Raw genomic sequence first — 12,387 nt, 5'->3', positions numbered from 1 at the left:
GGACTGAGGAAGGTGGTGGTTGGAGCTACTGAGGTGGTGAGGGAGAAAATGGGGAAATTTTGGAGGATTAGGGTTTGGTGAGGAATGTGTCGTAGAAGAGGGGGAAAAAGACTGGGATAAGAGAGGAGTATTTTAGGGCTTTAGTATATATATGTAGGGTAGGAGAAATGGGCTGGGATATTTGGGCTTCATAAATTTCGGTTTGGATTTTCGGTTTTCGGTTTTTGGAAGCCCAAAACCGAATCCAAACCGAAATATTTCGGTTTTGATTTTTTGAAACCGATCCAAACCGAAAACCGAAAAAAAACCGATCCGAATTGCTATTTCGGTTCGGTTTGGATCGGCTTTCGGTTTTTATCCAAATTACTTTCACCCCTAGATGACGGATCTGGATGTCTTTCGAGATAGCTCGAAAATTCCACGGACGACTTAGCTCCTCGTCAGATAATAAATAATTTAATTGACAGATGGATGAATGTATTTGAGCATAAGTTACGCGTCTATCATTACTAGTAGTGATCATGAACCAATCGAAATTGTTTCGCAAGCAGGAACTGCAATTGGAGGAGGCAATATATGGAATACATTGTGCAATTGCGTATAGGGTTTCAGTTGATGAGTATTTCTCTGCTGTGGTTGCAAAGTAACTGGATGAAGTATTAAAATCCGAACTCACGTTATTGATGAGATTGCTTATAATGTTGTTTAAAATCTGCCTAAAATTGGGTTCCTCTTTTATAGTTAAAATTCGACCACTATGTCTTGAAACCCTTGACGATTCGATAGATGGTGATGAATCATTAGAGTAATGAACCATGCACTCTTCGAAATAAGTACTGCCTTCTTTATTTGGGAGACAAAAACGGGATATATCAAATGCACTTTCGACACAACTTTTACAAGTTGTAAGTGAGAAATCGCGTCGATAATTGTATAAGGCGTTGAACTGGTTTATGCCGGAGCCGGTTGATGTATTGCTAAAGTATGTGTTTGACGCATTGGATATGAGTTGAGTTATGGCTTTTTCGATTTCGGTTTGAGATCTGTATTGATTAGCCTTACCATCTCTAATACATGTTCCGAGGGAATCTTGGCTGAGTTGCGAGTTGATTTGAATTAGGAAAAAAGAAACGGTGAAAAAAAGAGTGATTTTAATGTTAGAAATAATAGAAATGGGCATGTTTGTAACATTTGATGGTTGAAGGAAGCAATTTTTATTGTGCTTATTAGAAAATGGTTTAAATACCCAATGACAATATATATACTGTATATATATATAGTAAGGCATTGACCTTCATTGATTAAGTAGAAGTGTACAACCATTCAAAGAATCGAATACGGATTTATTTTATTGATTTAGTAGGTTAAAATCCCGTACAATGCACAATTGTTAAATATTTTAGACTATAATATTGACCTTCATTGATTAAGTACAATTAGGGGTGTCAATCGGAATTGCGGTTCGATTTTGGGTTCAGTTTAACGGTTTTCAATTTGTAACGGGTTGATTTTAACAGGTTGGAATTATTATCGGGTCAGCTCGGGTCGTATTTAAATAATTTTGGTTCAGTTTGGTTTATTTTAATAACAGTTTCTTTTCGAGTCGGATTCTAATTGGGTCGGGTTATAATTGGTTTAGGTCATAATCGTGTCGGGTTAAATTCGGTTGGTTTAAAAACAGGGTTTGTCAGTTTAAAGCGGATTTTGCATGTGTCAAAATATATCGGGTTCTAATCATATCAGGTTGTAATGGTTCAAGTCATAATCGGTTCGAGTTGAACTCAGTCGGTTTGACAACTAGTTTTGCCAGTTTTAAACGGGTTTTGTTAACGTATATCTTCTAGTATATTCTCAACATTCTTTAATTAGTTATTCCAATAGATCATACAGATTATTAATTAGTTGTTTACTTTTATGTCCCTATTTTGTATAATGATTTTCAGGATCAAATAATAATAACAAATCTAGAGTTAGCTTTTGATTCAGATTTTTTTTATATACAATATAGTGTTCCATAAACCATTACTCATAAAAGGACAATAATATTTTAGCATAAGAGTTTCAAGACATCAAAATTCCAAACCTTTTCAATATAAATACTTCGTAATTCAAATTAAACCCTTTTGTTTTACTATCGATAAAATATACCAAAAAAAGAAATAAAAAACTCTACGGTCATAACGGGTTACGGACTTAGGGTTATAAATGATTCGATTATAACCGGTTATAAGTTGTAAATGGTTCGGTCATAACTTATTACGAGTTAAAAATGGTTTGGTCTTAACCAGTTACAAGATATTTGGGTTTGTCGGGTTTTTATCTGGTTTAAATAGTTCCGGTTTACAATGGGTCAGGGTGCTATTAGGTTCAGAAGTACTGGGTCCGGGTTGTTCTCGGTTTCAGATTACTACCTCCGTTACATATTAAGTGCAACAAAGAGGCTTGCACACTTCCCAAGAAAAAAAATGAAAAAGTTGATTAGCAAAAATATGGGCATGTGATTATGACAGGATTAGTAAATTAAAATCTCAACCCAACCATCATTATCACCCACTGCATCACCACCACCACCCATTTTCGCCACTATCAACAGATACACCACCAACCACCGTACGAACCACCAAAAGTACCATACCAGCCGCCGAAACCACCATACCAACCCACCACACTACCACCAAGATCCTAAAACCCACCTTAGAACTACCGAAAACCCCGCCATAACCACCAAAAACCACCACCCATCCCGAAGCCACCACAAACCCACTTATAAAACCGGTCATAATTCCCCCAAATTCACCTCCCATATTTGCCAATTTTGCTTTAGATTTGAGTTTTCAAGCTTAATATTTCATTCCGATCCCCTTTTGGGTTTTCAATTTCTAGGGTTTTAATTTCAATTTCGACAAGGGGGGCGGGGACTCTCACGAGGAGGGGCAGCGACTCTAACAGGAGGGGTTAGAGGTCGAAACGGCGGACTTTGGTGGTCGTAGTCGCAGCGGTCGATGGTTGTGGTGGTCGTGGTGTCGGTGGTGAACGGGTGGTGTTGGTGGTATGGTTTCGGTGGTTTTGATGGTAGAATTGATGATCTTGGGTTGGTGGTGTTTGTGGTGGTCGTTGATGATGGTGGTGGTTCTGTTTTCAGGTATAAGAGAAGAAAGGGGGTATGAGAGAGAAGGGGGTGATAATTTGATTAATTGAATTTGGGTTAGTAAATTAAGTATTGTTATTAATTTTAAATTGGGGGTATTGTGGTAATTTCATTATAAAAAACTTACCTAAAAAGGAAAGAAATTTTTTGTTGCACATAAAGTGTAGCATCCGTTTTTGGAAAATGTTGCACAAAACATGTAACGGAGGTAGTATATAAGTTCGGCTTGATAACGGGTACGGTTTATTATCGATTCTCAAACAGTTAGATCGGTTCGGTTTCTGGTTTAATAAAATTGGGTCGGATCGGTTTACGATTTTAAAATAACATGTTCTTAGCGGTTTATTTCCTTCTCGGAACAGTTTGAAATGGTTCTAATTCACCAGTTTGAATCGGTTTTGGACAGCTATAAGTATATCCATTCAAAGAATGGAATACGGATTTATTTTATTGATTTACTAGATAAGCCTCGTGCGATGCACGACATAAAAAATTTATTTTACATATGTCCCTCATAAATTATACTCCCTCCGTCCCCAAAAGAACGACCCTTTTGGGTTGATTTCGCGGGTATTAATAAAGTTAAATAAAAAGAAGTAAAAGTATATTGGAAAGATAAATTTACATGGGGTTTACAAAAAAGTATAGAGAAATAGTAATTAAAGTATATGGAAAAACAAAATTTAATATGGGGAAACTAATTTTGCACAAATATTGTTGCAAATTGGTGGATATTTTAATGCTAAAGGGTCATTCTTTTAGGGACTAAAATTAAGCCAAATGGGTCGTTCTTTCGGGGACGAAGGGAGTAAAAACTTAACCTTAATTGCAATGCTATTTAGATCTATCTAATTTTGAAGAAGAGTATAAATTTAAGTAAATTATGCAATATGAAATACTCTTTAACTGAGAGTAATTATATTATGAAACCAAATAGTAACTCATAAATTCATCATAATATAATATATATATAGAATTTATTTTTTTTGAGGCAAGTGTATGGAATATAATATAATACAATATAATATAATATTATAATCGTTTCCAAAAAAAAAACTATTGTAATTATTTAAGGCAAAAAATTAAAAATAAAAATATGATGTCATCAGCAATTAATTTAGGCGGGAAAAACTTTAACCACAACTACTTGACATGTGTACAATTTGAAAAAGTGATGATGTTAGCATTTGTTGTTTTAGTTTATTTATTTATAAATTGACTTGCTCAATGAAACTCTTATTAACGGCACATTATGTGATTAGATTCAGTACACTTTCCAATATAATACTAATAAAATCACATTTTGTATCAAAATCAAATTTTTTGTACCAATTTTTTTAATATTGAAATATGTGGTTTTGTACATAGCTTTTTTTGTGCAAATTTATCTGATGTTTACCAAAATCATATATTTTGGTGGTTATGTATGTGAGATATGGTAAATACCTCAAATTAGGCACATCGAATTAATCCCATAGTCAATCATATATATCTGCGGGTGTCAATTCAGATGTACAGGTCGGGTTCGATGAGGTTGGAACGGGTCGAGTCTGATTTCAACCTTACGTCAAGCATCATACTAAATTATTGTTTCAATGCGAGTCGAAATCTAAATTGTTTTTTTTTGGGTCAATTTCGGATCAGGTCGGTTGTAGTGGCAGATGCAAGTATAAGTAAGTGGGGTCCCTTGATCCCACTTGAACATTAAAAAAGAATTTTTTATCCTATAAAATTAACTTTTGTTTAAAAAAAATTAACTTTTTTCTTCCATAGAAATTAATCATATTACCCATTAAAAGTTTATCAAACGCATTTTGACCCCATTAAATATTTATTCTGGATCCATCACTATCGGTTGGTTTAGGTTTGGACACTTCTACCCGTATATGTGTAGATGGATTAACTTACTGGGTTTTCATTTGGTGACAGAGAGGGCAACTCTAACTTAGTTGACTTGATTAATTAATTAACTTAACTTGGTCCAAGCTCATGACATAACGAACTTGGTCTCTGATTCCCTTAATACACTTGGTCTCTACTTTCTATTGATTTAAACTTGGTCTCTGATTCCCTTAATACACTTGGTCTCTACTTTCTATTGATTTAAACTTGGTCTCTGGTTCACTTTATAAACTTGGTCTCTGGTTCACTTTATAAACTTGGTCACTACTTTGTATGGATTTAAACTTGTTCTTCCCTTAATCGTGGTCACTGCTTTATGGATTTAAAATTTTAAATTCGTACGTCTCTGGTTCTTTATTCAATTTGGTTTCTAATTTATATGGATTTATTAAACTTGGTCTCCGATTCCTTTAAAACACAAATAATACTAAGAAAATCACCTTTTTTTTTTTTTTTTTTTATATTTTTTATTATTATTGTACAAAAATCAATTTTTATTTTTATTTTTTACCAAATTTTTTAGTATTGAAATATGTGGTTGTTGTACATAACTTTTTTGGTGCTAAAATATGTGATTGTCAAATTCCAATGCGATTTTTCAATTATGGATATTTCATATTGGATTTATGTAACAAATCTCAAATTTCGGATAAAGATTCAGATCATAATTTTGACGATCCAAAAGTATCCGAAATTTTGGATCAGATCAAAGATTGGATATTGGATCAGAAATACTTGCGTGGACCTGATCCACAGTAATATTATTGTGGACTCGAGGTTTATACACACGCAACTGACATTATATTGAACATAGTGACCTTTATTTTTAACATAATAACCTTATTTTTAACATAGTAACCTTTATTAAAAGTTGTATAACGTTTAATAGTATTGTGAACTTGAAGTACGACATTATAGCCCTAATTTTAACATAGTGACCTTATTATTTATATCGACCTCATAAGATATTTCATTAAAAAAATTAACCTCTTATAGCCTATATATTACAAAAATGACTTTTATTTTTAACATAGTGACCTTCAATTTATTATAGTGACTTTTTTATTTATTAATAAAACAACCATAGTTTTTCTAATGTTAATGGTCCACAATAAATTAGTGTGAACCAGGTCCATTTAAGAATTTATAATATCCGATTATCCTATTATGAAGCTCAGCGACTTAACTCCTTGGTCAATCATATATCTGTAAATGGATTAACTGATCTATGTGGGTTTTAATCTTGGTGAAGAGGGAAAGGCCTCTAATGTAGTTGATTTGGTTAATTAATTTAAATAGGTCCAAGCTCATAACATAAATAACTTGGTCACTGGTTCCCTACTAAACTTGGTCGTCTCTGGTTCCCTTAAACTTGGTGTCTTGGTCTCTACTTTATATGAATTTAAATTTGGTTCTTGGGTCCAATTTACTCCAATTAGACAAGTCAATAAATGATTCAATTATAAAACCCAAGGTCAAGGTCCAACTCTCCATCCATGTCAAGTCAGTCAAAGGCCTGGTCAAGGTCCAACTCTCCATCCATGTCAAGTCAGTCAAAGGCCTGGTCAACGTGGCAAGCCCACTTGGCCCAAGGGCCAATTTATCCTCAATGTCAAGGTATAAAAATATTCAATATTCTCTCTCTACATTCATTCACTTAGAGCCTCAAGCAATTAATACTCTTGCATAACTTTCTCTCTTTAAAATCATCGTACTGACTTCGGCATTGGAGATGCCTTCCTCGGCACAATCACCGAGGCAAGTTTACGTGTGTTTGCTGTGCAGGAAATCCTCAGCCGAGCCATCACTTGGACCGAGTACAGTTTTCAGCCCATCAGAAAGGACCTGTCCGAAGGTCCATTGTTTTCACCCGAAAATATTTGGCGCTGTTTGTGGGGAAGACTTTCAAAAAACAAGCCAATCTCAATCGTTCTACGCAATTCCATTAGCAATGGCTAAGAATCGCAAGAATAGTAACAATGCCAACAAATCCGGTTCTTCTCCCTCGAGGACAAACCCAAGCCAAATGGGTGCGGGGAAAGGTCCACTTTCCACACCATCTCCATCACCCTCGCCGAGCGGACCATCCCCGAGGAGAGTCATCTTGGAGAGGGTACCCTCGGAGAAATCTCCATCTCCATCTCCGTCTCCGTCTCGTCATTCTCGACAGCGGACGAGCTCTCATCACCAGAGCAGGTTGGATGCAAAGAGTGAGCCACCCTCAAAGAATCCACTCTCACTCTTATCCAAGGACCCCTCAAACGAGGCCCTCAACGGAAGAGGTAGCACGGATGAAGGCCCAAGAAAATCCCATGCCACTGCCCCGTGATCGTTCACCCCCGTAGCAGAGGGAGAAAGAAAAATGGGAAGAGGATACTTGGAGACAAATGGGAAAGCCTCCTTCCTTTAAAGAGCTAGGAGACAAATGGGAAGAGGATACTTGGAGAACCGAGGGAGAAAGAAAAAGGAACTCGTATTTCTTCAAAGAATCAAACATCAAAAACAATCACAGCAAAAAAGTAGTAACTCTGCCTCAGCTCGGCCAGAGTATGCTCGCCGGAGCGTCCATGAACGCCTCGGCTCTAGGGAGTTGAGTGTATACAGCCGCCTCTCCTACTCTGATCATACTGAGCCCCATCCCGAGTCTCCCTAGTCGAGGACGAAAACCACTTCTACCTCTCTGAGAGGGCGGAGCGCGGTCCCAACGGCTAGGACTAAGGGAAATGTTGTAATGCTTCCCACTAGTTCTCCATTTGAAAAATGGATTTTGGAAGAGCATGTTTTGACGGTGATAATCTTGTCGGACATTACGTACGATGGAACTTCGGATCCGAAGAACCATATTGCCTCCTACGAGGGGCACATGCATTTGAACCCCAAGTCTGAAGCAACCTGGTGCAAGTACTTTCCCACCACTCTCAAAGGTGCCGCGTAAAGCGTGGATCACCAAGGGGGTCAAGAAAGGCTCAATCACCGGATGGGATGACCTGTCCTCCAAGTTCAAAAGCAAGTTTTCTATGGAAAACCACCAAGAGAAATAAACTATAGAGCTCATGGGCCTGCAGCAAGGGGAGATCGAGAGTCTCCGAGACTACCTGACTCGCTTCAGCAACGAGTCGTCCGGAATTACAAGTCTAGACCAAGGGTTAGTCGTCTTTGCTTTGCAAAACGGGCTACACGTTGGCAAGTTCCTTGACTTCATGGTCATGCATCCCCCGCAGACTTTGGAGGAAGCCTTGGATGCCTCAGATAAGTTCATCCGAGCCAAGGAGTGGAACAGAGAAAAAACCCAGATACAACATCAGTTCGAAGGCTAGGGCTAGAAGAAAGGAAAGGCAAAAGCCTTAGAATCATCTTAAGCCGCCGAGCCGAAAAAGGACAAATCTACCCCGCACATGGGCAGATATGAGACTTATACTCCTCTCGCCCTCCCTCGTGCAAAATCTACAGCATGACGAAAGACGAGCAAAAATACAAAAAGCCGAGGCCACTCCCGCAGTGGTATTAGCAAAAATACAAGGAGCGATGGTGTGAGTTCCATGATTCCTCGAGACACTACACCAAGAACTGTATCCAGCCGTGGGATCATATCGAGGATATGGTTCGAAAAGGTTACTTGAAAAAATACTTTGCGGATCACCGCGAAGAGAAAAAAGCTGAAAAGACCTAGAAATACCCTCGGTTAGCATTCATGTTTCTCATGCACGGTACCAAGCACTTGATAAGAGACGCAATTTGAAACGTGTTCATATCAAAGACATTGAAACACTTGCCCTTAGACATTGTTTTATTGTTGTTTTGCTGTTTTTTTTTACTTGCTTTTTGAATGTTATATAATTACACACCTTCCCATCCTAGGGTTAAGTGAATGTAGGTTGAATAAAAAAGGTCAATCATTAGACGAGGCTCAAAGTGGTTAATGAAGAAATGGATTTGTGATTGAGTGGTTAATGGGGAATGAATGGGTTGTAAAGGTACCTCAAATCATTGGTATACCTTGTGTTCGGTACGACAATTGATTTTTTTTTTTTTTTTTTTTTTGCTAATCACATGATCGATGTAAGAAAGAGATGCTCGTTTATGAAGAAGGTAAAAAGTGTGACACATAGACACATGGATAAGGAGAACCCATGCTAGACTTTTTAGGGGGAAGCACTAGTGGAAAAAATCTCATTCGTAACAGGCTATTTGTAACGGGCAAAGCTATGCCCGTTACATTAAATATATTCGTAACGAAAAAAATAGTGTCCGTTACGAATACTTAGTTATTCGTAACGGGCAAAATAGTGCCCGTTACGAATACTTATTTAGTTGTAACCGTCATCATTTGCCCGTTACGGATATTATATTACATGTAACGGGCATATTGAGCCCGATACAACTGCTTGAGCGTGGCCCAAATGATGAGAGGAGCCCGTTACTTGGCTTTGGCTTTTTATTAGGGTTTACCTAGCCGTCATTCACCTCTTTTCTCTCATTTCACACGCATTCACTCTCCTCTCCTCTCCTCCATCAATCTTCCCCATTCAATTGGTGATGAAACAAGGCGAGAAAAATGGCGATATGGGACGAGGAGAGAGAAAAAATGGTGAAATTGGGGGTTTTGATGATTTTTAGATCGGAGGGTTTATTGATTTTGCTCTAAGGCTTCTCCATTCTCCAACTCGCTGGATCTAGCTTAGTCAACTCAGCTTTCCTCCTTTTTAACTTTTTCTTCATCAAACCCTGGTTCCCACGCCAATTTCTACTCCTCTTCGATGATCGGTCATCAGGTCAACGTCAATGAGTTCCTCGATTTTCTCTGGTAATTTTTGGATTTATGCCATAATTTATGCTTTATTCGTTTTTTCATCATTATTCTTATAATTTAATCATCCATAATATTGATAATTTTGATTTAATTTTTTGGGGATATTGTTTGTTTTTTGTTTGTTGTTACTTAGACTGTTCGTTTGATTTAATTCTGTTTTTTTTTTTTTTTTTTTTTCATTTATTAACTATTGAATATCAATTTTTCAGGTCATTATTGAACTATTTGTTATATTGCTCAATTAGCTGATTTTTAAACTTAAAATTGCATTGATATTTAAATTTTGATTTTTTATTGGTATATCATAGTTCTTTCTGTTCATATTTTACCCTTAATTGTCGTATTTGATTAAACTAATATGGGATGATTTTTTTGGGATGGGGTTACTATAAGAGGTTTGAATTGGGTTACTGGGTTGAGAAGATTATGCAGTATATATATAAAGATTGGTTCTTTATGGTAAAATCTTTATAGACAAGGCGATTTTCTTCTTTTTTCTGGGGTTGTTTGACAAATTCAGGGTTTATGGTTTTCAATTGATCGTTTAACTGAAATATGCCAGGGGATTTTTTGTGTAATTGTTGACTAGGGGGTTCTGGGAAATTGAAATTATGATGTTGTCGACTGAGAGTTGTGGGAAAGTTTTGGTGCTTAAAGTTTTGATTAGAGTTTGGTAATGTGCTTGGGCAGGGGCGAATCTGTGTAGAGTTACATTGATCATTATGCTAGTTTTGTCTGAAATTGCTCCTCCATGAGATGTTCATATTGCAGGCGCCTTTGTGATTTTGACCCTATGTCTTTCATTATACCTTGTCTTTGAGCACCACTCTACATATAAAGAATCCAGAGGTTTGATCCCAATCCCTTCAATTTGTATCTTCTTATATATTTTACCTTCACGTGTTGAAACTAATCCTTTTGTATGGTATTGCATTTAGGAGCAAAAATATCTGATTGGAGTCGTCTTAATGGTACACGCTATTCTATTGAATCGGTAAGGTCCAACAATGGGTGAACTTTGTGTGATACAACTATCACTGTCTTGATTAATGCTTAATACAAAAAAAATAAAAAAAATAAAAAACAGTGAACATATGAAACCCCTTTGGCTGATAAAAAACAGAACTAATAATTCGAGCTCTAACAGTACCAATACCGATGAGTTCACTAGTGTTTTTGCATAGGCAGAGACTGATAAATTTTAGCAGTCATTTCCCCCTTTTTTTTTCCCTTATTGTGCTTGCTTTATGAGCTCCAACTGGTATGTAATTTTTGCTAGTGATTTATATTGATCATCTTAGTCCTTAGATTTCTATATGTACAAGCTTGTTACTTTACCCCTGAAAATAAAGAGAGAAAAAGAACAAAAATATATATGTGGCATACTTAGGGGCTGGGGTACCGAATGATATGGGGTGCTGGTTTACAGGTTTTAAGTTTGGAGGGATTTTTGCTGAGATTTGCTATTGAAATTTATAACATAACAAATTTTTCAGGTTATTATGGTTCAATATGACACTAGTAAAAAAAGAAAGGTTGGTGCATATAAATACTTCCTGCAGCTTCTTTTTTTTTAAAAATTTTTTGTTTTTAACTTGTTTTTTTTTTATATCTCTTATTGTAGCTCATACATAAACATCATCCATTATATCGGTAAGCACATATAAATCTCAAACTGCTTTTTTTTTTTTTTTTTTTTTTTTTTTTGGCAGCTGTCAAACTGCTTATTATATCAGTGTAGTTTCAATGCAAGTTGTTTGTGTAAAACTAACTTTTGATTCACTAGGTATGTATCCGATAATCGTTGTGCATACATGGAGATTTTCTTGGCCTCCATTTGTTTTTATGGTGATGATTGTTGCAAAGGCTTCACAAGAAAGATCGAGGCTTGTGATGAAGATGAAGATTTTGTTATGTTTGACGGAACCTTGGGATATCACAATTCTCATGAAACCGTATATCTAACGGGGCCTAGACGTAGTTATCGCGGTGATTATTTTTAAATTGACGTCAACCTCAAGGATGGCGAGGGTCGTGAAATAAGTTGTGGGGTGTGGGATATGATTTCAGCAACGCATATGTATTTTATAATATGCGCTTGTGTTCAATAATCCGGGGCAAACATGGTTCTAAGGAAAAAAAAATTGTTTTTTTTTTTTTTTTTTTTTTTTTTTTTTTTTTTTTTGTGGCCAACCGTATTAATTAAAAATTGTGGATTAAATAAAAATTTACATTGATATAATAAGCACAAAATTTTGACAGCCCAGCAAATTATGCTGGGATTTTTTTTAATTGAGGCTAAATGTATTTGTAACGGGCAGTTGAATGCCCTTTACAAATAACCCGTTATTCGTAACGGGCAGCTAAAATGCCCATTACGAATAACATTAGCTATCTGTAACGGTAGCATACGTAACGCCCGCTGCTCGTTACGGATAGGCCTTTTTTGCCTGTTATGGATAGCTATTTTTCCACTAGTGAAGGGTTTGAAACAAAAGAAGAAAACATGAAATCTTGGTGAGAAGCT

At 36.4% G+C, this 12,387-nt stretch overlaps 1 protein-coding gene across 5 annotated transcripts; it reads left to right on the top strand.

The window, feature by feature from the left end:
- The first annotated feature begins 9,504 nt into the window (after positions 1 to 9,504).
- LOC110703300 lies at positions 9,505 to 12,024 on the top strand. Of its 5 annotated transcripts, XM_021881122.1 has the most exons (6): positions 9,509 to 9,854; positions 10,632 to 10,709; positions 10,799 to 10,854; positions 11,357 to 11,395; positions 11,485 to 11,513; positions 11,647 to 12,024. In XM_021881122.1, the coding sequence occupies exons 1-6, from the start codon at positions 9,833 to 9,835 to the stop codon at positions 11,861 to 11,863; spliced, it is 441 nt and encodes a 146-aa protein (XP_021736814.1). In that variant the 5' UTR covers positions 9,509 to 9,832; the 3' UTR covers positions 11,864 to 12,024. The 5 variants fall into 5 exon arrangements, 2 of the variants coding, with proteins under 2 accessions (XP_021736814.1, XP_021736890.1); XR_002507684.1 differs by having other exon boundaries at positions 9,505 to 9,854; positions 10,551 to 10,709; positions 10,799 to 11,395; XR_002507681.1 differs by having other exon boundaries at positions 9,508 to 9,854; positions 10,551 to 10,709; positions 11,357 to 11,513.
- The last annotated feature ends 363 nt before the right edge of the window (positions 12,025 to 12,387 follow it).

The sequence above is a fragment of the Chenopodium quinoa genome, unplaced genomic scaffold, assembly GCF_001683475.1.
Source record: "Chenopodium quinoa cultivar QQ74 unplaced genomic scaffold, ASM168347v1, whole genome shotgun sequence".
Classification (NCBI taxonomy): Eukaryota; Viridiplantae; Streptophyta; class Magnoliopsida; order Caryophyllales; family Amaranthaceae; genus Chenopodium; species Chenopodium quinoa.
This window is presented reverse-complemented; position numbering and strand designations above follow the sequence as displayed.

Coding starts and splice junctions, on each gene's coding strand:
- LOC110703300 (XM_021881122.1), top strand. CDS start 9,833: ATGAGTTCCTCGATTTTCTCTG. Junction 10,710..10,798: donor TACATATAAAGAATCCAGAG/GTTTGATCCCAA, acceptor TATTGCATTTAG/GAGCAAAAATATCTGATTGG. Junction 10,855..11,356: donor CACGCTATTCTATTGAATCG/GTAAGGTCCAAC, acceptor CAAATTTTTCAG/GTTATTATGGTTCAATATGA.